This window comes from Leucopleurus acutus (genome assembly GCF_964270905.1).
Source record: "Leucopleurus acutus genome assembly, chromosome: 17".
NCBI classification, from domain to species: Eukaryota; Metazoa; Chordata; class Mammalia; order Artiodactyla; family Delphinidae; genus Leucopleurus; species Leucopleurus acutus.
In genome coordinates this window covers 65,823,146-65,848,765 of record NC_139159.1, presented here as the reverse complement: position 1 = coordinate 65,848,765, position 25,620 = coordinate 65,823,146, and the positions used below count along the sequence as shown (strand labels likewise).

Here is a 25,620-nt window from a genome sequence, read left to right as displayed (position 1 = left end):
CTCAAAGACAGTCATATCTGTCTTGTTGCATTTTAGGACTTGAGATTATCTACCACAGAAAAGATTCCAGAGTTCAAACTTCTTGGCCAATTTTTCTTTGAGCATGCCATTAAAACAACAAAGAGAAATCAATCCTATGGTGTCATGGATTAAGGGGAATTGTTTTAAACATACTTTTTGTTAATATAACAATATTATTAACAATATCCAAGGAGGAGATGTAGGCTGGTGAAATGAGTCCCCTCCCAAAGGCAGCATACAAACCACATAATGACATTCTTCTTGAATAAGTTGCCTTAGGAGCTTTTGCGGTTGGTCCTCCAAGTTCTCCTGAGACTATCAGATCCCAGAGCCCCACAGCTCCATGGCTTCCAGCTCATCTTGGACAGGGGTGAACTCTGGCTCATCAGGATGGGGAACTAGAGAGGAAGAGTGGGGGTGGGGACGTGATAGAACCCAGGAACCATAAATTGATATCCTCCCCTTATATGGGTCCATAGAGACATAGTCTCTAAAGTACAGAGATATCCTGCTCGGGTAGAAAGTAGTAGCTACCTTTATCCACCACAGTGCTTGCACCTTTGCCAGGAGGTTTCAGATGGTTAGCGAAAGAAGGAAGGTACAGATGTACCGCAGAAATGGTTAGGAAACTAGAATCACAGCCAACTGCTTAAATATTACATGTTTTATTTACAAAAGAAACCCTGAAATATCAGCAGAATGATGAAAGAAAAATAAATTTTAAAAACCCCTCTCATGTTAGAAGTCCAACACCAGGGGGCAGTAGGGAGGGGAGGTGATCAGAGGAAGAATGGATAGTAGGGTGGTCAGGGAGAAAGGTGCCCAGCAATTTGTGTGGCTACAGGAAAGAGGAGAAGACACATTTAAGTAACTATTCCTGGGCCTTCACCTAGGGAAGCTTGGGATAATTCTTGGTAGACAATCTTATACCTACGCTCAGGCTGATATGCAGCAGTCAGTTTCTATAACAACTGACACATGTGATTTGGTTAAGTTCCAGTCTTATCATTGTATGTGCTTGGAGCAGGGAGGGCAAGAAATGTGACAGTGGGCAGGTAGGGAAGCAGGTGAGGCAGGGAAACAGAGTGCCCATTGTTAGGGGCAGGGGATGGGTGGTGGTGGTCAACAGGACAGTTCTGTATCTGCAGCCAATTGCCCAGGCCAACATAATCAGTGGAGGAGTTCCACATCAGTGCTGGTAATCATTGTAAGGGATCAGATCTTAATAAGGGACAGGGATATTTGAGAGAACGGGGAGGGAAGAGATGAACAGAGAAAAACACATCAGCAAAACTTTGACCAGTCCCTCTGGCAAATAAGGTTAAATTTCTTCTAAAGCAGAAAATTTAAATTCATTGGCTAATAAGCTCATTGCCCCAAAGCAGTCTTTGAACCTCTCTCTTGATGCTTCCAAGTGTGACTATGTTAGAAAATGTCCCATTACACAACCCTCCAGCATGCAGACCACAGATGTTTTCAGGAAGCATAATCTTTTCAGAATCTCAGTCTAGTAGTTAGGAAGAGGCAAGGACAGCATGGCCACTTTTGTTTCTTAAAATAATCCTTGGTGACCTAAAATGCATGTGGTGGGCAGGATGTCACCCAACAGTATCTCCAGGGCCCTCGTAATTACGGGGAAAGTTCTAAGTTTGAGGTTTCCCCAAAACAAGAGTAAAACTTTAGAGGACTTCATGGCCACACCACAGAAATAACACAGAATGAGAGGCCCCAAAGAATGTTCAAACATGTCCCTCAATGATCAGATATGAGGTCAGAGGCCAAATCTGTGTGGATCGCCATTTGGAAGCAAGGAAGACTTAGATGTGGTATTATTTTAAATTTCCTCTTCAGGGGTAACCTCTATATTAATTTGTACTTTACAGAAGATGCCTCTGGATAATTTAAAAGGTTGTGAGCAATTCCAGCTCTGCTTCCTGTGCATAATAGGTCTGCTTTTATAGCACCCTCACCATTATGATACTAAGCATAGCAAGACATTGCTCAAAGCCCACAAGGGCTGACACTTACCTCCTACGCTGTAGGCAGAACATGAAGAGGGGTCGCAGTATCCAGGCTGGCCAGAAGGACCTTGTGGTCCAGGCACCCCCAAGTGACCTGGTGGACCCCTTGGTCCAGGAGAGCCAGGGGGTCCAGGGCTTCCTGGCCGACTTTCCCCGGAAGGTCCTACGAAGTACCCACCAATGAAAACAGTTGGTCTTTTATCATCACAGGGTGAGTTTTCAGACTACCAAGAAGTAAACTAACTCTTACAAGAAGCCATATTACACATCTTAACAACTGGGGTGATCTGCCACTCTCTACTCATTGAGTTCTATTCCTGAACTGGATTTCCTGGACAGAGGATCATACTGCAATCACATGTTCTCCTGGAGGTCAATGCTTTCAATCAGCTCAGGAAACCAGAAAGCAAAATGTAGTCTTTTTTTTAATCACCTCCTGGATATGAAAGGGAAAGGAGCATGCCACTGTCAACCTTGTTTTCTTTATGTAGCTTCTGTTTCCCAATTCAGGTTCCTTATGAATTCAATGTATGGCCATGCGCGCGCACACACACACACACACACACACACACACACACACACACACACACACGTACATATGCACACACACATGAACACACTTGATCTCAACCTTATAACTTATCCTGGTTTATGGCCCCAGATAATTGGAATAAATTAGTCTAAATTTGAAAGAAATTATATTGGAGGAGAAAAATGAGAATTCTGAAATTGGACCCAATATACGAATCCAAAATTTCTTTAGGCTAGCTTGAATCAATTGAGAACTTACACTGAGTGAAAGTGAGACGGGGATTAAAATTTTTGTGAATTTAAGAAGTATGTCAGTCTGGAATTTTTCTGGTTTATGCGTTTGCTTTGTTTTGCTTTAGGCCTGGATTCCAACAGTGCTAAGAAGGCCTTTTTCAACTAGAAATGAAACTCTTCAACTAGAACCACAATGAAAATTAGGAACACGTATCACCTTATATTTGAAAAGCGTTGTGACTCTCAGATGCATTCCGTTTCATTCAATTAACATTCACCAACCACTCATTCTGTGTAAGGCATGAGCTAGATCAGTTCCTCATACAATCTCTAATAACAGGAGTATTTATACTCAAAGTGAATCCATTGCATTAGGAATCTCTCCTACAAAAGGTATTTTCCAAAATCATCATTAGGTTGGAAAGAAAAATCGGTAAGTCATTTGATTCAATATGGCTAAGACCGGGATTGTAAATATACAGTTGGATTGTAACCTTATAACTTTAATAACAGAGTATGATCATCTGGAAGCCATTCTAAAAGCACATAGTAGAATACACAAAACTCATTCAGTAAGGTGACCATGGTGGCAGAAACTACGAGTGTTCATCAAATATCCATGCGTTCCCCTAGATTTTGAGACTCCCTTACAGGTCAGCTGGGGCCATATGGCTAGTTTCAGCCAGTGAAATATGACTGGAAATGACATCTTTCATCCTGCATTCAGGAAGTTGATGTGCCTCCTTTATCTTTCTCCCAAGGCCTTTTGTTCCAAAATGGGGGGAAAGTTACCCTACCCACATCAAACTTTGGGTAAGTATCAATCCACTAAGCACGGGGGATTGATTTGTTACTACAGCATAGCCTAGCCCAGCCTAACTCACGCAACCAATAAGATCCCAGAATATGCTGTATCTTTGGGGGTTTGTGTATTGGGAGGTTCGTTACTAACAAACTAGCCTTCCAATGAAAGGAACGAGAAATATAGCCATTCCAGTTGGACACAAGGATGTAATATGGCCATTTGCCTCACCTGCAATGTCAAGTGAATATAGAGATTTAGGATTTCCACCTTACAGTTTCCTGTTAGGTAGGAAGAGTTACCTGCTGGCCCAGGGGGGCCTCTTGGACCTTGAGTTCCAATGCCTGGATTTCCTTTATCTCCCTTCACACCAGTTAAACCTATTCAAAAAAAGAAGAAAAAAGAAAGAAAGAAAGAAAAGAAAGTTCTCCTTAAAATGACATCTGGGTGGTTCTGTTTTTCTGGGTTTCGAAAGGATATCGCTGATGAAGGCAATGATGAGGGTTGATTTAGGGTTACGGTTGTCATGGGACTTTTAAATTGAATCCTGACACTGGTGACTTCTGCACACCGCATACAGAAGGCTGGCTCTGTATCTGAGTTGTCTTCTGTATTTGTAATACTGCAAGTTTATCGTCCTCCCTCCCACTGAAGTGGCTCAGCCTGCAGGGATCTGGCCTGTGTCTTTGCACGCACCAGGCCATTGGACACATGCAGTTGGCACCCCACGAGTAACACAATAGAAATCACAAGTGGACATATCTAACATTTTCCTTTTGGTCCACCCTGTAATGTATCTGCAAAAGGCATGAATTATAATTAGGCAGCAAAGTTCTAAAGAGCGTGAGTTTCCATTAAAAACTTGGACGCTTCAGGACGGCCTGTGTTTGATTTGGCTGATTCAGCCCCATAAAAATCTAAACCTATTCATGTTTCTTTTCCACTGAACAAACTTCTTATTCCAAATAATTTATGCTGGTGTTAACAAACTATAGATTTTTACGGGCAGAAAAACAGAGAAATACAGGCTCTGACACCTCATCGTCCAAACGGGTCCTATCACAAGACTGCTGAACAGGTGACAGCATGCTATATCGAGGCCCGATTCGTCAGACAGAGAGAAGAATCAGACTGGGGTCTGGGTTACCCTGGCTCGCATCACAGAAAGTCTCTAGTATCTGTTTTTCATGTACAATAATACTTCGAAATAATAGAATGCAGAAATACATCTCTTCATAATTACAGAGAAATTATGTGTGAACTGGCAAAGCCTAGGAGGGAACATAAATAAAGGAAAATAATTTGATAGGCAGCAGGCATGCAAGTGATCTGAAGTGTTTATAGTTACAAATAACTTTTTTTTCCCTTCTAAGTGCAAGGCGTGTTCACTGTAGGCAAATTAGAAGATACAAAAAGCAAGGACTCCAGTCCTAGAAAATAATCACTTTTAACGTCTTGGTTTGTAACTTCCAGAAAGAAAGGTATTGATGTAGTATTTGCTCTGGGAATAGCAGTTTTTTTCTACACTGCACATACACTGATGGTCCTTTCGTTTGACGTTTTGATGTCTGCTGTGTTCCTTGTTGACCACCTCTTGGGGTCAAGGTGGTATACCTGTCACCTTTAAAAAAGCCCTTCTTCCTTGTTAGCGGTCCTCAGGGCTGCTCAATCCACCTCAATGCTTCCCTAACATCCATGCCTATTGCATGTGGCCTTGGTGGTGTTTTCTGAGCTCACGAAAGACCAGTACTGCAGGAAGAGGGCAGGGCACTGACCACCAAGCCTCTGACCTCCTGTTCTGAGACTCACTCTTCTCCTAGGAACTGACAGGAAGAGAGTTATTTCTCAAAAGTAAAACTACAATCATATCTGAGTTTAAAAATCACATAGACAAGCCAACATCTAATGCTCAATTGCTAAATCAAGTTGTTCAGACAGAAAATCACCATGAGTATGTCTACTGGGCGTTACCCAAATAGCTACTGGTTTAGCTAACTGGGTAATAACTGGAGTGAGTACTTTTGTTTTTTTGCTTTTTATTTTTTTGTTTTATTTTTGGCTGTGTTGGGTCTTCGTTGCTGCGTGCAGGCTTTCTCTAGTTGCGGCGAGCGGAGGCTACGCTTCGTTGGGGTGCGTGGGATTCTCATTGCAGTGGCTTCTCTTGTTGTGGAGCACAGGCTCGAGGCGTGCAGGCTTCAGTAGTTGTGGCACGTGGGCTCAGTAGTTGTGGTGCACGGGCTTAGTTGCTCCGCGGCATGTGGGATCTTCCCGAACCAGGGCTCAAACCTGTGTCCCCTGCATTGGCAGGCAGATTCTTAACCACTGTGCCACCAGAGAAGTCCTGTGAGTACTATTTTTAATAGGAGGTAGATGCTCCCTCACTTGCGAACAATTGTGCCCTAACGTGCATCTGGAAATTTAGCAGAAATAGCCTCTTCTTCTGTGAGAGTTGGAGTTGCTTTCCCCACAGGGAACCACTGATTTTTAAAGAATTAGAACACAAGAAAATACACCAATGACTAACAGCAGGCTGCATGATTAAATGCACAGTGATTCAGAGGTCTCCTGTGACCTTACAGTACCTAAGGATCAATGGTAAGGACATGGCTTCCCCACAAGTGGAAGACGTAGGCTGAAGACAACATCCAGGACAGTATCCTTGGGAATAAGCCCCTGACAAGAGTTTCCTGACCTATCCTTTGCTTATTCACAAAGAATGCAAAAGGTGGAGAAGACTGGGGAGTAGAACGTCTGGTTGCTTTAATTTTCTAATTATGTAGAGAAAAGCAAGTGGCATTTGTTATTATCTGCAATACAAGTCAAAGTAAGAGAGGAAGGTCCTCAAAAGAATAGTCCAGCCCCTCAAGATGCCTTAAAAGAAAAAAAGAAAAAAAAGAAAGCTTTTAAGGATGTAGTTATATATTAACAGAGAATTTTAGATTTCCTTATCCTTGAAGTTATGAAATGTTCCAACTACATGTAGGCTAATATATCAATATTTGTCTATGTCTTCACTTGTGTTTCTCAGACTGAAGGAATACTCAGGTCCATGACAACTGATAAATCTTTCTTTTGGAATGAAAAAAACATGTTAAAAAACACCATTTAAGGGACTTCCCTGGTGGCCCAGTGGTTGAGAATCCGCCTGCCAATGCAGGGGACATGGGTTCGAGCCCTGGTCCGGGAAGATCCCACATGCCACAGAGCAACTAAGCCCGTGCGCCACAACTACTGAGCCTGTGCTCCAGAGCCTGTGAGCCACAACTACTGAGCCCGTGTGCCACAACTACTGAAGCCCGCGAGCCTAGAGCCCGTGCTCTACAACAAGAGAAGCCACCACAGTGAGAAGCCTGCGCACCGCAACAAAGAGTAGCCCCCGCTTGCCCCAACTAGAGAAAGCCCGCACAGCAACGAAGACCCAACGCAGCCAACAATAAATACATATATACATACATACATAGAGTTAAAAAAAAAAACCAAACAACCACTATTTAAGTACCTAAGATGAGGACTGAAATTGAAAGCTAAGCTTAGAGGACTCAGATCTCTAAGAATAGAACTGGATATACTTTTGATAAGCCTTGTAGGCTGTGATTAAAAGAAAGGAAATCAAATGTTCTAAAATGTCAGCCTGTGACTGTCCATGAAATGACAATGAAGTCTGGGCATAGTCATTCTTTACAGACAAAATGCAGTCATCGCCCATAATAAGGGCTCGCCTCATACATCTCTTTTGTGAGGGTCCAAGGTGGGGCCATTTGGTGCTGAGATGGGGTCACCAGAGCAAAGACATGGGAACTCCTGAGTTCACAGGATATTCCCTCCTGAAATACCCTTTCCACCTTGGGTGTCTCCATAAATACTCCTCATTCTTAAAGACTCAACTCAAAGCTTCTTTACAACCACAACAGGCAGAAGCACAACAAATTCAAGGATTATCTATCTCAATCATGGCTATATCCTCTACATTTCCATGGTGCCTTCCACATAGTACCTAACCCACAAATATTTACTGAATGAACAAATGAATGAATAATTTGCTTCCGTATTACCTGTGCCTCCTTTGGCACTTATCCCATTGCACTGCTTGTTCTCATGTTCACCTCGCCCGGCACCATGAGCCTGATGACTGCAGGGACCATGCCTGATTTATTGCTCTAGTGTCAGATCCAAGCACAATCTCACACATAGTAGGTGTCCAGTAAACACTGGAAGGCTAACTGAATGACTGAATGTCTACATCCAAACGCAGCTGACTGTTAAAAAGCAAGCATGACCTTTGAAGGATCAAAAAAAAAAAATTCCTTAGGCTGGAACTCTGCTTTTACTTTCACATGTCTGGCTTTTGTGAAAACTGTTTTTTTCTGACAAGCTCCTTATGTGGCAATATTAACTACTAGCGTTATTTAGAGATGAGTATCATGGACTCCAATGAAATTTAAGTTTCTGTCATTTTTTAAAAAATGAGCATAGGGACTTCCCAGGCGGCACAGTGGTTGAGAGTACACCTGCCAATGCAGGGGACACAGGTTTGAGCCCTGGTCCGGGAAGATCCCACATGCTGCGGAGCAACTAAGCCCGTGCTCCACAACTACTGAGCCTGCGCTCTAGAGCCCGTGAGCCACAACTGCTGAGCCCATGCGCTACAACTACTGAAGCCCGTGTGCCCAGAACCCGTGTTCACAACAAGAGAAGCCACTGCAACGAGAAGCCCGCGCACCACAACGAAGAGTAGCCCCTGCTCGCTGCAACTAGAGAAAGCCCGCACGCAGCAACGAAGACCCAACGCAGCCAAAAATAAATAAATAAAATTTTTTTTTAAATTGAGCATAGCTGACATAAACGAAGCTCTAATTTACTAAAAATATGATTTAGCTAAGATTAAAATATCCTAAGTTTTCTGTGGAGTTACCAAAAATATTTAGAATAGAATAAAATCTTTTCTATTATTTATTCGTTCATTCTTTTTTCTTTTTTTTAATGAGAATTTTTATGATCTACTCTCTTAGATCTTACTCTCATTAGAATTTTAAGATCTTACTCTCTTCTTTCTTTCTTTTTTGAAACTTTTAAAATAGACTTTACTTTTTTAGGTTCACAGCAGTACTGAATAAAAGTAGAAAGTTCCCGAATATCCCCACCCCCTACACTTGCATGGCCTCTGCCATTACCAACATCCCTCAGTAGAGTGGTATATTTGTCATATTCTTTCTTTTTTAAAAGTCTCATGAGAAACCACATCAGGGCTACCTGATTCTCCCTTACTACTGATCTAACACTGACCCTCCACTATTTTCTTTTACAGATCTACTAAGGCAGAGACATGTTTGTTCTAGTTCATCGTTATATTCCTAGTACCAGGCACATATTAGTCACTCAAGAAATATGATGAATGAATGAAATACAAGGTCTGATTACAGATTTTGACAAACCAAGGATGTGAACAGTTGGTGTGTCAGCTATTCCTATAAATGGCCTCACCAGGTTTCGAATGCTAGATGCTTTACATGTACAAACTCACTTAGTCTTCACAAGAACCAAGATGGCAGGCACTACTGTTAGCCCTAAAAGAGGCCTGTGATTCAGAGAGGTTACGTCATTTGTCCTTAGCTAGTAAGTAACAGAGCCAAGATTTCAACATAGGCAGGTTGAGTCTGAGGCCTATACACTTAACCACAACACTCCCGGCCTCTCCATCCCAAGCTGGACCTAGAGGCTGAGTTTGTCTTGTTTGCTGTAGTCATGGCTTCCTGAACTGCCTGTCCAATCAATCTGCACATTTTCTCTGGTCCCACACTCAGAAATCAGCCCTGTGGTTATCATATTTCTTCAGCTTACTTTCCTTGGTTCACACACTTGCCCTCTGCTCGGAGCAATACTTGGGGTTGATTTTAATAGGATTTATCCTGCTCACACGGATGACTTGCCCAGGATCTGGCCTTCGGTTATCAGTTTCCTATTTTCCTTGGCCTGTTGGCCTCTGAGTGGGAAGATTTTACCCATTCCTATGGTCCCATGACCACAGCAAGCACTCAGGCTGGAGTCTCATGCTACTCCGAGGAGCAGAGACATTCCCTCTTTATTCCAGACATTCTGAGCAACTCTCAGAATTTATGCCCAGGCAGATATGCAAGGCCTGGGTAATGTTTTCATTGTAATTCTACCAAGAAGCCACAGAAAATGTGAGACAAGGCTTCAGCTATGTTATTATATTGTCTGTTGCCTGGGAAATGGCTGGTGATAAATTCCAAGTATAGTCTGTTTTTCATTCAATGTATGCTTGAATGCCTGCTAGGTACAAGGTACTGGATCAAGTACCTAGCTACAAGGTGGCAGATTAACTGGACTCAATCCAACAAGTATTTAATGTCCTTTTCCAGGCTCTGCTGTTTTTACATGCTTGGCCCATAGGATTAGTACCAGCATGTGGAGCTCCACATTCTGTGCTATGGTGGCCAAGACTGGAAAATACATATTGGTTTTTTTGCGGTACATGGGCCTCTCACTGTTGTGGCCTCTTGCGTTGCGGGGCACAGGCTCCGGATGCGCAGGCTCAGCGGCCATGGCTCACGGGCCCAGCCGCTCCGCAGCATGTGGGATCTTCCCGGACCGGGGCACGAACCCGTGTCCCCTGCATTGGCAGGCAGACTCTCAACCACTGTGCCACCAGGGAAGCCCCTACCTATTGGTTTTAAATGTAAAAGAATCTTTGCAAACCACTGCTAAGGGTCCCTCTCCCTATTGCCTTTTTCATAAAACAACTAGTCATCTAGTGTGCCTCTATAATTCAGGGCTCAGCCAGGGAATGGTAAACCACTCTAGATCTTTCAGGCAGAGGGCATTTAATACAGGGATTTGGTTACATGGGTGACAGAAGGACTGAGAAACCAAATAGAAATGATGAGGCAACCCATAACATCAGCAACAGCAGGAAGCAACTATCACCCCTAGGTGTGCAGGGACAAAGAGAGGAAATGGTGTGCCTGGAGCTTTCTGGTAGGGTCTAGAATGAGAGTGAGAGATGCTCCAGTGGAAGCAGGAGCCACACAGGGGCTGTAGCCACAGCTGGAGTGGCAGAGGAGGCAGGGGTGGGGCTAAGAGGAGAAATAGTCTGACTTTTCTCCTCCTCTTACCCTCTAATCCTCCACAGTGCCTCCCATTGGCTGAACCTGCTCAGGAGCAGAGGGCAAAGAAGCCTGGAAACACAGTGATGCACAGCTAAAGGAGGGAGAGGAGCAAACCGAAAGCAAACTCCCAGTCCAGTCCTAATATCAGGTACTGAGAATTCAGAGTCAAAAGCATCCTTCCTGCCTGTCACAGGTCACCATGCAGTAGAGTAAACAGACAAACGAGTGGCTATAATGCGGTATGAGAATTGCAACAACAAAATATGAGGGCATCAAACTGAGGCATCTGTGGGGGATCTCAGAACGCTTTCCAATAGAGCTGACCGCCGGAGTTAAGTCTTGAACAGCAGGCATTAGGCAAGGAAAGAAGGGATGGATGGAAATGCACATGCAAAGCCTTGCTGATGAGAGAGAACAGGGAGCGCCTGGGGAGCTAGAAATGGTTTGGAAGAGCTTTGGCGGCTGCTGGCTGGGGAGTGGTCTAGGTCACGTCAGGACAAATTTTGTGTATCAGACTGAATTTGAATATGGGCCCTTACGTGCAGAGAACTCCTTCAATACTTTCTACCTACCCTTTTTTTCCCCCTTTTTTTTTGTTTGTAGTAAGTCATACTATTTTTCTTAAAGAGGAACTCAAACTGTTTAAGCTTCGGGACCCACAAAACATGGGTCTGCCTCTGCTGGATGCTACAAAGCAATACAACTAGCTGAGATGGACCAGAATCCCACAGAGCACAACCCCACCAACAAACACTGTGCGGGCTTCCCTGGTGGCGCAGTGGTTGAGAGTCCGCCTGCCGATGCAGGGGACACCGGTTCGTGCCCAGGTCCGGGAAGATCCCACAAGCCGCGGAGCGGCTGGGCCTGTGAGCCATGGCCGCTGAGCCTGCGCGTCCAGAGTCTGTGCTCCACAATGGGAGAGGCCACAACAGTGAGAGGCCCGCGTACCGCACACACACAAAAAACAAAACAAAACAAAACAAAAACCACTGTGGTAGTCCCACTGAAAAGCTGAGGAAAACGCACTGAATCATTAAGTAGTGCTACCCAGTAGCCAAAGGAACCCACTCACCAGATCAAGAGCAAGACAACAGGATAGTTTGCACTTCAATGTTTTCTATCGCTCAGAGACATGATAGTATAGGCAGGAGGTCCTCAGGTCTTTTGACCACAGACATCTAAATTAGACACACTTACATTTGGGCAGTGGAGGGCAGGGGGAAGCACAGAGGGAGGAGGCAGTGAAGGAGGGAGAAGGGAGGACAGAGGAGAGAAGATGATGAGGTACCAAGCTCATCATCACACACTAACCCTATCTCGTTGTTTGCAGGTTGACAGTTCACAGCTGCAGGGGTGGAGCAAAAGAGAACAGGGATTAAATAGGGCACCAGGAATCCTGGTGTTTTGTCCCTCTAGTTTTACCACTGATATTATGACCTCATAGGTACATAATAAGAATGTCAGACCAAACGCCAATCTATCACTTTCAGCTCCAAAGTTCTGACTGCTCTTCCTCAAATGCCATATCATTTCCAGCACTGACTGCTGGGAAAATTATAAATGATACAAAGTTAGCAGGAAAATGAGCCAACTGCTGTAGCTTAAAAAATGAGTATTGTAGGTTCAGCATGCATATTCAGCCATTTGATGGTATTTAAATAGATATTTAAATTAGAGCTTGGTCTGGTCTTTATTCTTTACAGAACTGAAAAGTGATGTGATGCTCTCCACTCTCGGAAAAGAAGGGAGTTTTGTCAGGGCATTGGGACAAGGCCAGGGTCTATGGAGTTTAAAACGAAATGTGTTATGGCCAACAGCCCTTCATAATAAGCATGAAGAATCACTATTAAGGTAAATACATCCTATATCTAGGATCCTCATCATGTTTTTCTGAGCTAGTAAAAAGTCCAGAAAAGTCAAATTACTTTGCTATATTCACATAATAATTTAATGTCTAAGTTAAATCTAGAACCAAAGAAAATGGAAAGGGTTAATGAATATATCTTCTCTATGTATGTTTTCACCCATCTACACAAATGCATTTCGTATACTTATTTATTATAATGTATTTATTGCTTTAAAAGCCATGTCAAAAAATTCACTGAAAATGGTTTATCATAGCTAATATAAACAGCTTTAGTTTTATCCTATAAACTAGTACATGGTATACTTCCATTTCACTTGTTTATGTTCAAGGCCAGAAATTTAGAAAATGACAAAACACATTTCTACATTTAAAAGATAGGGAGTGGGGAAAAGAGAATTGGATGAAGGACGTCAAAATGTACAAACTTCCACTTATAAGATAAATAAGTACTAGGGATGGAAAGTATGACATGATAAAAATAATTAATACTGCTGTGCTTATATATGTAAATTGTCAAGAGAGTAAATCCTAAGAGAAAAATATTTTCTCAAGAAAAAATCATTTTTTTCCAATTTCTTTAATTTTGTATATATACCAGATAATGGATATTCACTAAACTTACTGTGGTAACCATTTCATGGCGTATGTAAGCCAAATCATTATGCTATATGCCTTAAGCTTATACAGTGTATGTTAATTATATCTCAATAAAACTGGAAGAAAAAATGATAAAAAATAAAGTAAAGGGAGTCTCTCTCTTTCTCTATTTCCAGATTTGTGTGTGTACACGTGCACGTGCACACACACACACACACACACACACACACACACACACACAGGCAATACAGGCAGAAGATCCTTTGACCTTTTTACCACAGATATCTAAATTAGACACACTTAAATTTGGGCACTGAAAAATCCAATGCTTTTTCTATGCATTTAGGAAATGCATATAAAATATATCCAGTATAACCAAAACTTCTATTTAAAAATTTCACCCTGCTTTTCCGGCTAAAATTATATGATGATGATTTGAAGAAAACGCTGACGCTGTCAACTTGGCAGTCATTGGCTATTAACAGGATGTCTTTAGATTGATGAACTAAACCACATGGGCTTCTGCTTTTATCATGGCTCTAGGGCTGAATGAGAAATGGCAGCCAAAAAGCTAGCCAAGTGGTAGTTAACACCATAAATCACTTATGGGTCATGAAATAGCTATCAGATAACAGGTATTATGAGGAATAAAAGGAAAACAGACATTAAATTTGGTTTGTGGGGAGCACGTAGTCTCATTGGTGAAACAGGATTAACAGAGGTGAAACCAATAAAGGACAATCCAAGAAAGTATATTCTACCTTGGCGCTAAACAACATGTTTTACACGGTAATGAGGTAGGGATCGGCCATCCATTCATTTGTCAAATATGTGTTCAGGCTCCTTTTTGGAGGATGCAGAGATGAAAGGAACAGTCCCATTCAAGGAACTCACAGTCCAGTGGGAAGACAGACAAGTACACCAACAATTACAATATAACGGGAAACTGCTATGACGGAGGCATGTGTTTGGGGACCAGGGAGTACAAACGAGAGAGATGTTACTCAGATCTTCCACCTGTTCATCCAGTTGGAATAATGTAGTGTAGCAACAACAAACACACTGGCCAAACAAATAAACCACAGTGAGGGATGAGTGGTCTGGCAGAGCTGACTCTTGAGATGAGTTTCAAAATTTGAGTCTGATTGAGCCAGAGGAGGAAAGAGAGCTCTGGGGAGTCAGAATAACATGTGAAAATCCATGAAAGGCTATAAGAACAGGGCACAACAGGAATCAGCCCTGAGTGTGGAAAGGAAAAGGCATGTATGAAGATGTGGTAAACCGAAACAGTGGTCTGAATTCTTCACTATTCTGCAATAGAATTATGCATCTGTTCTCTTGCAACAGGCTCATGCATCTCCCCAGCCCTTGGATTTTGACTTGGCCATGTGACTTGCTTCAACCAATGGGATATCAGTGGGCAATGATGTGAACAGAGGTTTGAAATATGACTGGTGGGTGGGTTGCCCTCTTTATTTCTGCCAATGCCATAAGGAGAACATAGTCTAGGGAGCTACTGCCCCCCCAGCCAGGGCCCCAGGAGAGCAGAGCTGCCCTTGCCTCCCACAGACATGTGGTGAGAAATAATATCTATTTCTGTATGTTACTGAGATTTTTGTGGTTTGTTATGCAGCAAGAGCTGACTCATACTGAGAGCCCTGAGTAGTTCAGTTTGGCTAGAGCAGAGGGTACAGACTTGAAGTGAAGCTGACTGGGAAACATAACCTGGGACTACACAAAGATATCTTCCTGAGATGGCATTAACGTTGGGCAGTATTTCTAGCATATTACCCATTACCTAAGACAAGGACTGAAATCCAATGCAAAGAATCTGCTACAACCTACTACACAGACATTCCAATTAAGGATTTCAAAAAATATTTAAGCTACAGAAACAACGATATCAGTTTTCATGGCAAAAAGTAAACAAAACAACAGTTACAGTTTTTTGTTATTGTAATAGTCATATTACAGTAGTAAGAAGAGTGGGGACACAATTTAATGATAATTTTAATTGGTCAATGACTTTTTAAAATAATTCTTTGTGTTTGACTGGCAAATGATTTTATCCTGATTACAATGAATTCCAGAAATAGGGACACGAAAAGTGTTAGTCTACAAAAAGCCTTTTCCAATAGGTGCTACTCTTTCAAGGGGCTTAAATCTACATCTTATATTTCCCTCTAAAAAGCTACATCTGGCATTTGAATACTTTAAAGGAGGAAGGGGAGAAAGACACCCATTTAAATGGCAAAAACAGGCAGACACAGCATGAGCCAACCCTTCACAAGTGCACTAGAAGTCAGACTGCGTGGAAATCATTCTTACAGATGAAAGCATCACCGTGGTTACATGGCAAGGGCAGAAAACCTTGGTTGAATTTAGAACAATGCGATTAAATACATATTCACAAATTCTATGCTCCTCCCTTCAAATGTACAGCTTAGCCCCCCTCTACTTGAGCATGGGCAGGGCTTAGTGACTCCCTCCTAATAAAGAGAATATGATGAAAGCAAAGCTGTGACTTCTAGGACTAGTTACAAAAGGTACTGTGGACTCATCCCTGCTCTCTTGCAGGGATTACTGGCTCTGAGGAAAGCAGCCGCCATGCTGTGAGAACATCCAAGCATCCCTATGGAGAGACTTATCCTTCCCATGCAAATATAAGCAGAGTAGTCAGGGAGGGCCTGAGACCCTGCTAACCATTCCTGATAGTGAGTGAGCCAGCCATCCTGGAAGTAGATCTGCCAGCCCCATTTGAGCCTCCAGCTAACTGTAGCCCTGACTGACATCTTAACTGCAACCCCATGAGAGACCCTGAGCCAGAAGCACCCAGCTAAACTATTCCTGAATCCCAGACCCATAAAATCCATGATTATATATGTTTTGTTGTTTTAAGCTTCTAAGTTTTAGAGTAATTTGTTCATAGTAATAGATCAATACATAGGGCTTCTTTCTGCAGCCATGGTAAATGCAAAGGGTCACTCTGTAACAGGAAAAAAACCCAACAATCTACAAAATAAAAGATGGTACAAAGAGATAAAGAGAAAGAGCATTCATTATCAATGCCTTAAGGTCACTATACATTAGGAAAACACAATCCATCAGACCTTCAGAGAAAGGTCTTGTTCCAAAGGACATTCAAACTGGACTTTACCGGATAATTAATGGGTGTGAAAAGAGAAAACTATTTCTCTGGAATTCATCTCTCAGGATATGAGAGGGAGGGGATCGGAAAGCAAGAGAGGAAGAAGACAAACATGTATTTCAGCAGATTTTTATCAGCAATGAAAAGATGATGTCTCATGCAGCTGAGTATCAACCATAATACAACATCACAGGGAAGACTTGTAAATATTTAAGCATCAACCAGTAACTTATTACGAGAGCTCTACTGGCCCTCTATCTTTCATCACGTTGCTCTGTCCCATAAAGAGAATTTTTCCAGGAATAAACCAGGATACAAGGGACATTAAGAAGTTTCACAGATGCTTACCATTGAGGCATTCCTGGCTCACAACTACTATGCTTCACTTCTGAATTTGTGACCCAAGTTTTCTGCCAAATGTATCGTCTATGCCAACAGCTCTTTTCAGCCACAGGAACTGAACGTAAGAACCCTACTTCTCTCACCCAGCTTTGAATCCTTGGGGACCTAGCTTTCCCTCTAGACTTCTCAGCCCTGTGGATTCACAGTAAACTGTGGCACGAGCATAAGGGACTCAGTGTTAGCTTCAGTGTGTCATCTGCTGCCCTGACAGCCACTTCTCTGTCTCTGAAAGGTGGTGTCACTGACTTAACGGCAACCAGAAGATGGCCGATTCCTTTTCTATCTGTGTTTGCTTAGGGGAGTTCAGTTGTGTTTCATCTTATCCTTCTCCCATCCCCCTTTTCTCATTTTCTGAAACAAAGACAATCTTTTTCAAGTTAACCACAGAACCTGACTGATAAAAATTGATCTTTAAAGATTGTCTTTCTTTACATCCAGTCATTAGAAATTTGGTCTTCGGTGGCAGGGAAAGCTCAAGGAGAGACACTTTCCAACTTCAAGAGTCACTCAGGGATTTTATCCTCAAAGAACAATAACAAATTAATCCTGAGAGCCAACAGAGGTTAGAAACTGCCCGAGCATCAAGCTTTTAGACAAACGTGATATTTTCTCTTGATTAAAATGACATTCCAATATTAATATTTTTTTAATCCTCAATAATAATATTGGAGTGACTAGAGCTCTCACATCCAAAAGATTTGATCCCACAGAGTAGACGTAAAGTGCTCATGAAATTTATAGAAACCAATGAAGTCCAGCAAAGGGAAAGTCTTTGCAATGATAACTTCCAGTCATTTCCAGTAAACTTTTTTTCAGGTGCTGGCATAGGGAAAGACATGACCCCGTCTAGTAGGAAAAAAGACATAATGAAAAATCAAGAGATGCGTTAACCAAAAAACATGTGCCTGAAAAAGTAGGAGAAGGTAATTTACATTTATTTGCATAATGCCAGTGATGTACTTGCTATCTTAATAGATCTTCACTGTGAACACAATAGAGACAAATGTAGAGACATAAGTAATTGATAAAGCTCAGCTATATCATCTTGAATTTGGAACTGTTGCATTTTAATAATTCTTAAATACAAGTACATTTTGATTTATTCTTTATGTTTCCATTGTAGTTATGCTGGAAATCTGTATACTGGAATAAAGTATTTGACCATAAATTACTCTCCTTTTACTTCTTTATATTACATAGTACGACACTCTATTTTTTTAAAATTATGTGTGAAGGCAGGTAATATTTATTATCTATAAGTTTCAGTTTAGAACAGTAACAGAAATGTTGCAAATTATTTGTTATAAATAGGAGACAATATGTTTGCTAGGGATGAGAATCATGGCTTTATAGGTTTCAAGTCCCTTCCCACCTCAGGACCTTTGCACATGCTATTGCTGTCTTTGCCTAGAATGCCCTCTTCTGACTTTCTTTCTTCCTGATATGGCAAACTCCTAAACTTTCAGGTCTCGGTTAAAACAGCACTGACTCAACAGAGTAAGTCAGAGTCCCCTCTTCCATGTTCATAGAGCAACCTACATTTTTTCATAACACATAAAAACTGAAATTAAGCTATTCATGTATTTTTTTGTTTAATATCTGTCTCTATGCTACATAAAAGGCAAGAGCTGTACCCCCTGTTTACCACTATGCTGTTAACACCCAGCACCAGGCCTGACATGTAGTAGATGCTCAGTAAGTGCTGGTTAAATGAATGAATGAAGATTCAGAAAGATTAAGCAGCCAAGATTACAGAGCTAGTATGTGGCAAAGTTAGGATCCTAACCCATATGTGATTGATGCCCCAAACTGCATTCTTTCCCTCCCATCATGCTGTTTCCAGCTAAAGCACATCACACATAGTAAGGTGAAAACGGTTTCTCTTCTAAAATATCAGAAGTGAAACAAGATTAAATTACTTTGTTCCAGGTTTCTCCCTATTTGCCCCCAGGCTGAGACACTATAATAGAAGTATAACTTCTATTGCCAGATCCATGACCAATTTCCCTATAGGTTACTGCCCTACTGGGCCTATGCTAAAATCTAGAAGAACTGTCAAGTGCCAAAATATATAACCGTAAAAAATGCTTTTATCAGGGACTTCCCTCATGTCCCAGTGGTTAAGAATCCACCTGCCAATGCAGGGGACACAGGTTTGAGCTCTGGTCCGGGAAGATCCCACATGCCGTGGAGCAACTAAGTCCATGAGCCACAACTACTGAGCCCACGTGCCACAACTACTGAAGTCTGCGCGCCTAGAGCCCGTGCTCCGCAACAAGAGAAGCCACTGCAATGAGAAGCCTGTGCACCGCAACGAAGAGTCGCCCCTACTCGCCGCAACTAGAGAAAGCCCACGTGCAGCAACGGAGACCCAACGCAGCCAAAAATAATAAATTTTTTAAAAAGTGTCTTTATCATGTTCATAGGTACCCAAAACAGGTCACCTGACTTCTCAAAGCTGGTCATCTGCTGGGTCACGGATGCTCCAAGGCTATCCAAACACAGCAGAACAAAGTGCATTAAGAAGCTTGCAAACAGTACAACTATAACCCACTAAAACACTGGTTAGTGTAGGAGTTCACATGCTATTAACTGTGGATATTAGGAGCCATAATGAAACAGGGTTCACCAAACCCTGCACAGTGCTGGCCTCCTCTGTGAAACGCCTGCCAAGCAATGAATTTAAAGGTGACAACAGGGCAGAGGTGAGCAAGCACAGATATTCTGGAATCATCCACATCTGGATTCGAATTCTGGTCCCCTGTTGTTCAGCTGTGTGGCCTTTGTGACAATTGACCATCTGGCTGAGCCTCAGTTTCCTCACCTAAAAATGGAGCTAATACGGATCTCATAAAAGTTTTATGAACATTAAAAATATACTAAGCAACTGCTGGTTTATTAAGTAATTGCTTAATAAATGATAGCACCATTTCTTATCAAAGGCCACAGTGCTGTCTTCCTCTAACTTCTGACAGCATGTACTTTCCATATAACTTGCTTAGCAGTTGCCATCTCCCTACTTGTACATTCAGTTAATATATCATATTCTTTCCTTATCCAAACCGTGTCTTCTATTTTATCCAAATGAGATTGTATATATGGGACCGAGCACAATATTGCCAGATGCATCTGGCGCCTAACATAACAAGCAAAAGCCATAAATCATAGTATTATCTCACACACTGCCCAGCCAAGAGCCTTACATAAACCTTGAATTTCATAAATATTTGTTGATTTATTATAGAAAATAAACCAGCTATGAATTCCAGCTGTTATGGATATACAATCTAAACATGAAAATCTTTACTTGGATGGTTCCTCTGATCCAGTATATTTTGGAGAATCATGGAAACTGTAGGAGTTGCATGAAGACTGAAATCAAGGAAATTTCCCAGTTCTTTTCAGATAAATAAGTAAACTGAATTTTGTGGACTCTAGACCAACTAAGCTACTGTTGTCTGGGTTCATAGATGGTTCAAGATATCAGTGTGGATAATGAACATGTAAATAAATGGAAAAAGGAAATCAACAGATTGGTCATCTGGGAATGACATGCAGAGATCACAATTAGAAATTGAGTTGTCAAGACGATCTCGTTAGAATCACACAAGGCTAATTGGAGAGTGAGTTTAAGTCAGAATAGTTAGGACTCCATTGTCACAGTTCAGGGAACAACAGAGGAACCTCAGAGCTGATCCCACCCATTTTTCTAAATTTTGGAAGCCAGGCTACAGAGCCATTTACCTGAAGATGGTGCAGAGTTTAATGGGGAAAGGCAGCGAAAATGTAGCCTAGTCCATGGAGGAATCGCTTTTCTCTGACATAAGTTAACAGTGAGGAGAGAAAGCAGGCGCGTCCCATTTTGCTTCTGTGATGCAAGTGGAACCCCTTCAATTCTGGGTGCCAATAATGAGCCAAGTCTCAGCTGGAGTTTAAGCTTTGGAGGAACAATGTGGGCTGCAGGATCTCTCTGAATCATTAAAGTCTGAGGATTCTCTTTCTACTACAACCTATGGGAGAAGACAGCTAAGAGACTGTTCCACACAATCTTATGAAAAATACTTTAAGTTAAAGGAGACAAAGGGTTAACGAGAGCGAGAAAGACAATCAGATGGAGTGAAAATACAGTCTTCTGTTAAATAAGGAGAGTCGTGAATGGTCGTCTACTTCACCGAGCTGATGTGGAAGGAATGTTTGCAATTTCTATTCTCTAAAAATGCATATTCTTTGGATATTTCAATGGTAAGAATGGCGTTAATCAGGGGCTTCCCTGGTGGCGCAGTGGTTGAGAGTCCGCCTGCCGATGCAGGGGACACGGGTTCGTGCCCCGGTCCGGGAGGATCCCACATGCCGCGGAGCGACTGGGCCCGTGAGCCATGGCCGCTGAGCCTGCGCGTCCGGAGCCTGTGCTCCGCAACGGGAGAGGCCACAGCAGTGAGAGGCCTGCGTACCGCAAAAAAAAAAAAAAAAGAAAAAGAAAAGAAAAAGAATGGCGTTCATCAAAGATCTTGAACTAGAACAATGTATTTCAAACTGAGGTCATAAAATCCAAAGGTGCCCCTTAGCCATTTTTTTTTAATTTTTATATTGGAATATAGTTGATATACAATGTTGTATTAGTTTCAGGTGCAAAGCAAAGTGACTTAGTTATACATATACATATATCTCTTCTTTTTCAGATTCTTTTCCCATATAGGTTATTACAGAGTATTGAACAGAATTCCCCATGCTGCCCCTCAGCCTTTTAACAAAAGAAAACAGGAAACAATAGTAAGGGAAAGTATTATTTCTATTTGCCTCAGTTATATAAGTTTGAATGCACACACATGCACATGCATACAGCATCATGAGGTAAAGTGTATTTCTTCTTGTTCATTATGTTTTAAGAAGTTTGAAAAACGTTTGAAAAATTAGAATAGAGAAATCAGATGGAGTACCTCTGGTGAAAAATTAGCCATATCAATAGAGTCATGAATTTTTTTTTTTTATGAAGACTCAGCAGAAAGTGAGGTTCCCCTCAATGCTATGCTGGAATCTCAACATCCATATTTCTTTCAGTCTTACTTTTGTAGCTTATTATCTGTCTAAGTACACCGCCTAGTAATAGTACTTATTTTTACTCATTATAATAAAGTGTCCTTTTCAAATTGTATTCTACAGTATAGTGATAATCATATTTTATACAGAAAAAAAATCAAACTGATCTCTGGTTTTTATTTCCAGTCCTGACATTGGCTGACTTCTAGCCTCTTTGGGCCTCAATATCTTTATAAGTTTCTTTTTTATATAAAATGAGAGGGTCAGGAGAAAAGATGGCTGAAGTTTCTTCAGTTTTAAAATTCTGTTGTTTTGATTTCGTGGAAAGGCAGACATTTTTCTGTGTCAATCTTTTCTGGGTTTTTGGACCACAAGGCTAATATCAAAACATGAATCACTTTGCTGTATACCTGAAACTAACACAGCATGGTAAATCAACTATACTTCAATAAATACTTTTTTTAAAAAATTATTGTTCTCCTTGCAACCATGAATCCCAATTGCAACAGGATTGAAATACTTTGCTGGGAATGAAAAGTGCCCTGGGCGCTGGCCTATAAACCCCTACCTTAAACCCCAAAGCAAACCCTCCCAGCTGGTGATCAACCGAAATCACCTTCCCTCGTGCTCAGAGGGCATTTCTCACTTTCTCTTACTGTCATCCTACCTGTGTTTGTGAAATACAGGATTTTGCTTATCTACTCTACTCTTTCGGAATATATACATACATGTATGTCAGCAAATTATATCATGGAAATTCATATTTCGAGGGCTGTCTGGACCACTGTTTGAGGATCCTTGGCTGACTTTTCTCTGATCTAAGCATTCAAGTGTTCTTGCAGAGCAGGAAAGACTCAGTCTGGCAGGAACGAGGACAGGACTTCCAAAAAGAACAAAGACAACTTGTGACTTGCCGAGAGTGACTCAGGCGCTGGCTCTGTGCTCCCTGAGTCACAGCTGATCCATCACCAACCCCATCAGAGGGTGTCCTGTTGACAGAGGTGGCCACCTTCCTGGCTGCCAGATCGCTGGTACACTGCGAGGAAATTATGTCCTTCTCTACATCTGCTGATTTAGTGCCCTGGCACAGGAAAACCCTTTAGAAAGGAAAATCAGAACTGGGTTGCAATCAAAGCAACAATTATCTGATGAGGACCTATTATTGCAAAGCAATTCAGACCTGAGCCCTGCTTTCTGCCATCATGCTGTTCATTAACATGTGATGACTGCTAAAATGGGTGGGAGAGATGGTCAGAGCATCAGGTATTCATGGGGTGGAGACATCTGCTGGTCCAGAACAATCAACAAAAACTTCATGCATGAGACAGGGGTTAAGCTGAGCCTTGAACTAAGAGTGAGATTCACATAAGGCAGGGAAAGGAAAGGACATTTCCAAAGGGGGAAGAACAAAGTGTCCAGAAGTGCAAAGGCAGAAATGCACATGGCCTGTTGGCATGGATCAAGAATAAACATGAGATATTATCTTGGTAATCTGCATTTTACATCTTAAATTTGATCAAAGAAGTATATCCTACCCATCTCATTAAAGCAATATGACTCACAAGAGCAGATAGGTACTAGTTAGCTTTTCTCCCAATCTACATTCCATAAAATTGTGTCCTAGAAAATACTTTTACTGGTTATCTCTTTTCCTGTCACTTTCTTTGTGGCTGATATGTAAGCCCTTTTCCCACTTCTCTTTGATCTGATCTGCTTCTGGAGTGGGAGATCTTGGCCAATTACAGGATAGGGTGAAATCCAGTCGAAAGAATCCATTATTGTATTACACAACACTGCTAAGACCTGTAAAGGGTAGAAGAAAAGGCTAAGTAGGATCTCTATTTGAAAGAAACTTTAGTAGGAAAGATTAAACATTGGCCCATGGAACTGTTAAATAAAATACTGCCTCATGTTATAGGAAGATGAGCCACAAACAGTATTTAATTTGAAGTTTAGAACTGGCATGGTCTACATAAGCACATGTAAATCATATGTTGATATGACTCATGCCTTACCTCAAGGCTGACCGTTGCCTGGTATGGGCACTGCACAAAAAAAATGTACCAGACCTAGGAAGTGAGCTCTCTACTTGCCATGACACATGTGGACAAAGAATGCTGCTTGCCATACGAGCAAACAAAAGATGTTGTGTCCATCAAGCCAGCAGCCACTACGGCTGCCCCCAACAGTGCACTCTGAGGAGATTCAGGATGGAAAAGAACAGAATACTGGCTCTAGGTAGTTAAAGGAATGATCAAAGGAATCATCAAAGGAATGATTTCAATGAGCCCAGACTCTTGCATCTTCCCATTCATAGGAAAGTGCTAAATTCATTAGTTTGAGATGCCTGTTTTCCCTTAATTAACAGTTCTCTTTTGATGTTCCCACTACCTGGTTTTTGTTGCAAAACTCCTACAAATCCAGGTCCTCCTTCATCTCTTCGGAGCAGCTCCTCAGACCCATCTGAGAGGCTGCATCCCAGGCTTAAGTCCTCAGTGAGTCCACCAAATAAAACATAATTCTCAACTTTTAGGTTGTGTGTGTGTGTTTTTTTTTTCAGTTGACACATATGTTTGATGCTACATCTGTCCAGAGTGGGGGATCATTTTGTAATTCTACCTGGATGGGCATATTTTTTTTAATTCATCCATCTAGTGGGGACCTCTTTCTCTCATGAGCTCAAAAGCCTTTTAGAGGTGAATTGGGGTTTCTGATCCTCCCTTTGCATACAAGCAGACGTGGCTCTTAGTAAACATTTTGTAGATTACTCAATTTTCTCAATATTGGGAATTAATAAACAAGAAGCTTAAGAATAGATGGAATAGAATTAATTTAGGTCCATTATTTGGAACTTTATCATTGCATAAGCACCACCGTTACACTCTTGTTTCGGCGCACTCAGTGAGAGGAGTGGTCCAGCTTACCTCGTTCTCCTGGGGTCCCTGGCACACCCGCATTTCCTGGGAAGCCTGGGGCACCTGGAGGTCCTTGTTCACCAGGGGTTCCAGGTGAGCCTGGTCTCCCAGGCTCTCCAGGAGGCCCTTGGATGGTCCGAATTGATGCTGACTGGCTGGGAATCTGGTTGAGGATGGCTGTGTACCTGGCCATATGACCTGAGACACGAAGGACAAAGAAGCATTCGATGAACTGTCACACTTAGAAAGGGAGAACTGAAGGTATTATCTGTCAAGGTTCCAAACAATTCTGTTAGACACCCACCAATAGGAAGAAGCACATCCCTCTGAAATAAGTTGATTTCCAACTGAAAACTTTTTGCATTTTACTTCGGATGATATTAACAGCTGGACTGTATTCAAGTCGCATCTCATGTGTTTGGAATTCCACAGCTCATGTCAGCATCTCAGTAAACATCACTGACCAGAAATCATAAATTTTATCTTCACCCCCAACATTTATCTGACCCCTAAATCCTCACCCAGCTGCCCCTTTTCCCCAGCGATTTCCACCCAAGTAATATGTCTTTTTTCCAACCCACAAAGCCTGTCCCACCCTCTTGCTCAGTAATCCCCAGACAAGTGCTCTGTTTCAACTCATTTCTTCATTGCCAAGGCTTTTTGCAGAAACCTTTACTTGGGTCCCAGCTGCAGAAACTCTGAATAGCTTTACTTTTTAAAAAAATCTGGCGCTCTCTCCCAGAATCCCTTAACTCAGCTGTGCCTGGAAGAATGTATTTTAATAATTAGAAGTATAGATTGAGAAAGTATTTGATACCATAATGCCCCATTTTTCAGTATCATCAGGAGATAACATTTTCCCAAAGAAGTGAACTTTCCAGATGACTGTCATTTATTCCTTTGTAAACATTCAACCCT

General features: G+C 41.8%; 1 protein-coding gene across 1 annotated transcript in view; it reads right to left on the bottom strand.

Moving 5' to 3' along the window:
- Positions 1 to 339: 339 nt before the first annotated feature.
- COL14A1 (collagen type XIV alpha 1 chain) overlaps positions 340 to 25,620 on the bottom strand; it is a gene marked incomplete at its 3' end in the record, with an annotated part of 266,456 nt that continues 241,175 nt past the window's right edge. Inside the window, exons 47-50 of the mRNA XM_082858482.1 lie at positions 24,712 to 24,900; positions 3,912 to 3,989; positions 2,050 to 2,205; positions 340 to 419 (exon numbers count right to left, since the gene is read on the bottom strand). Coding sequence (XP_082714608.1) covers positions 340 to 419; positions 2,050 to 2,205; positions 3,912 to 3,989; positions 24,712 to 24,900 — 503 coding nt within the window. The remainder of the gene's footprint in view (positions 420 to 2,049; positions 2,206 to 3,911; positions 3,990 to 24,711; positions 24,901 to 25,620) is intronic.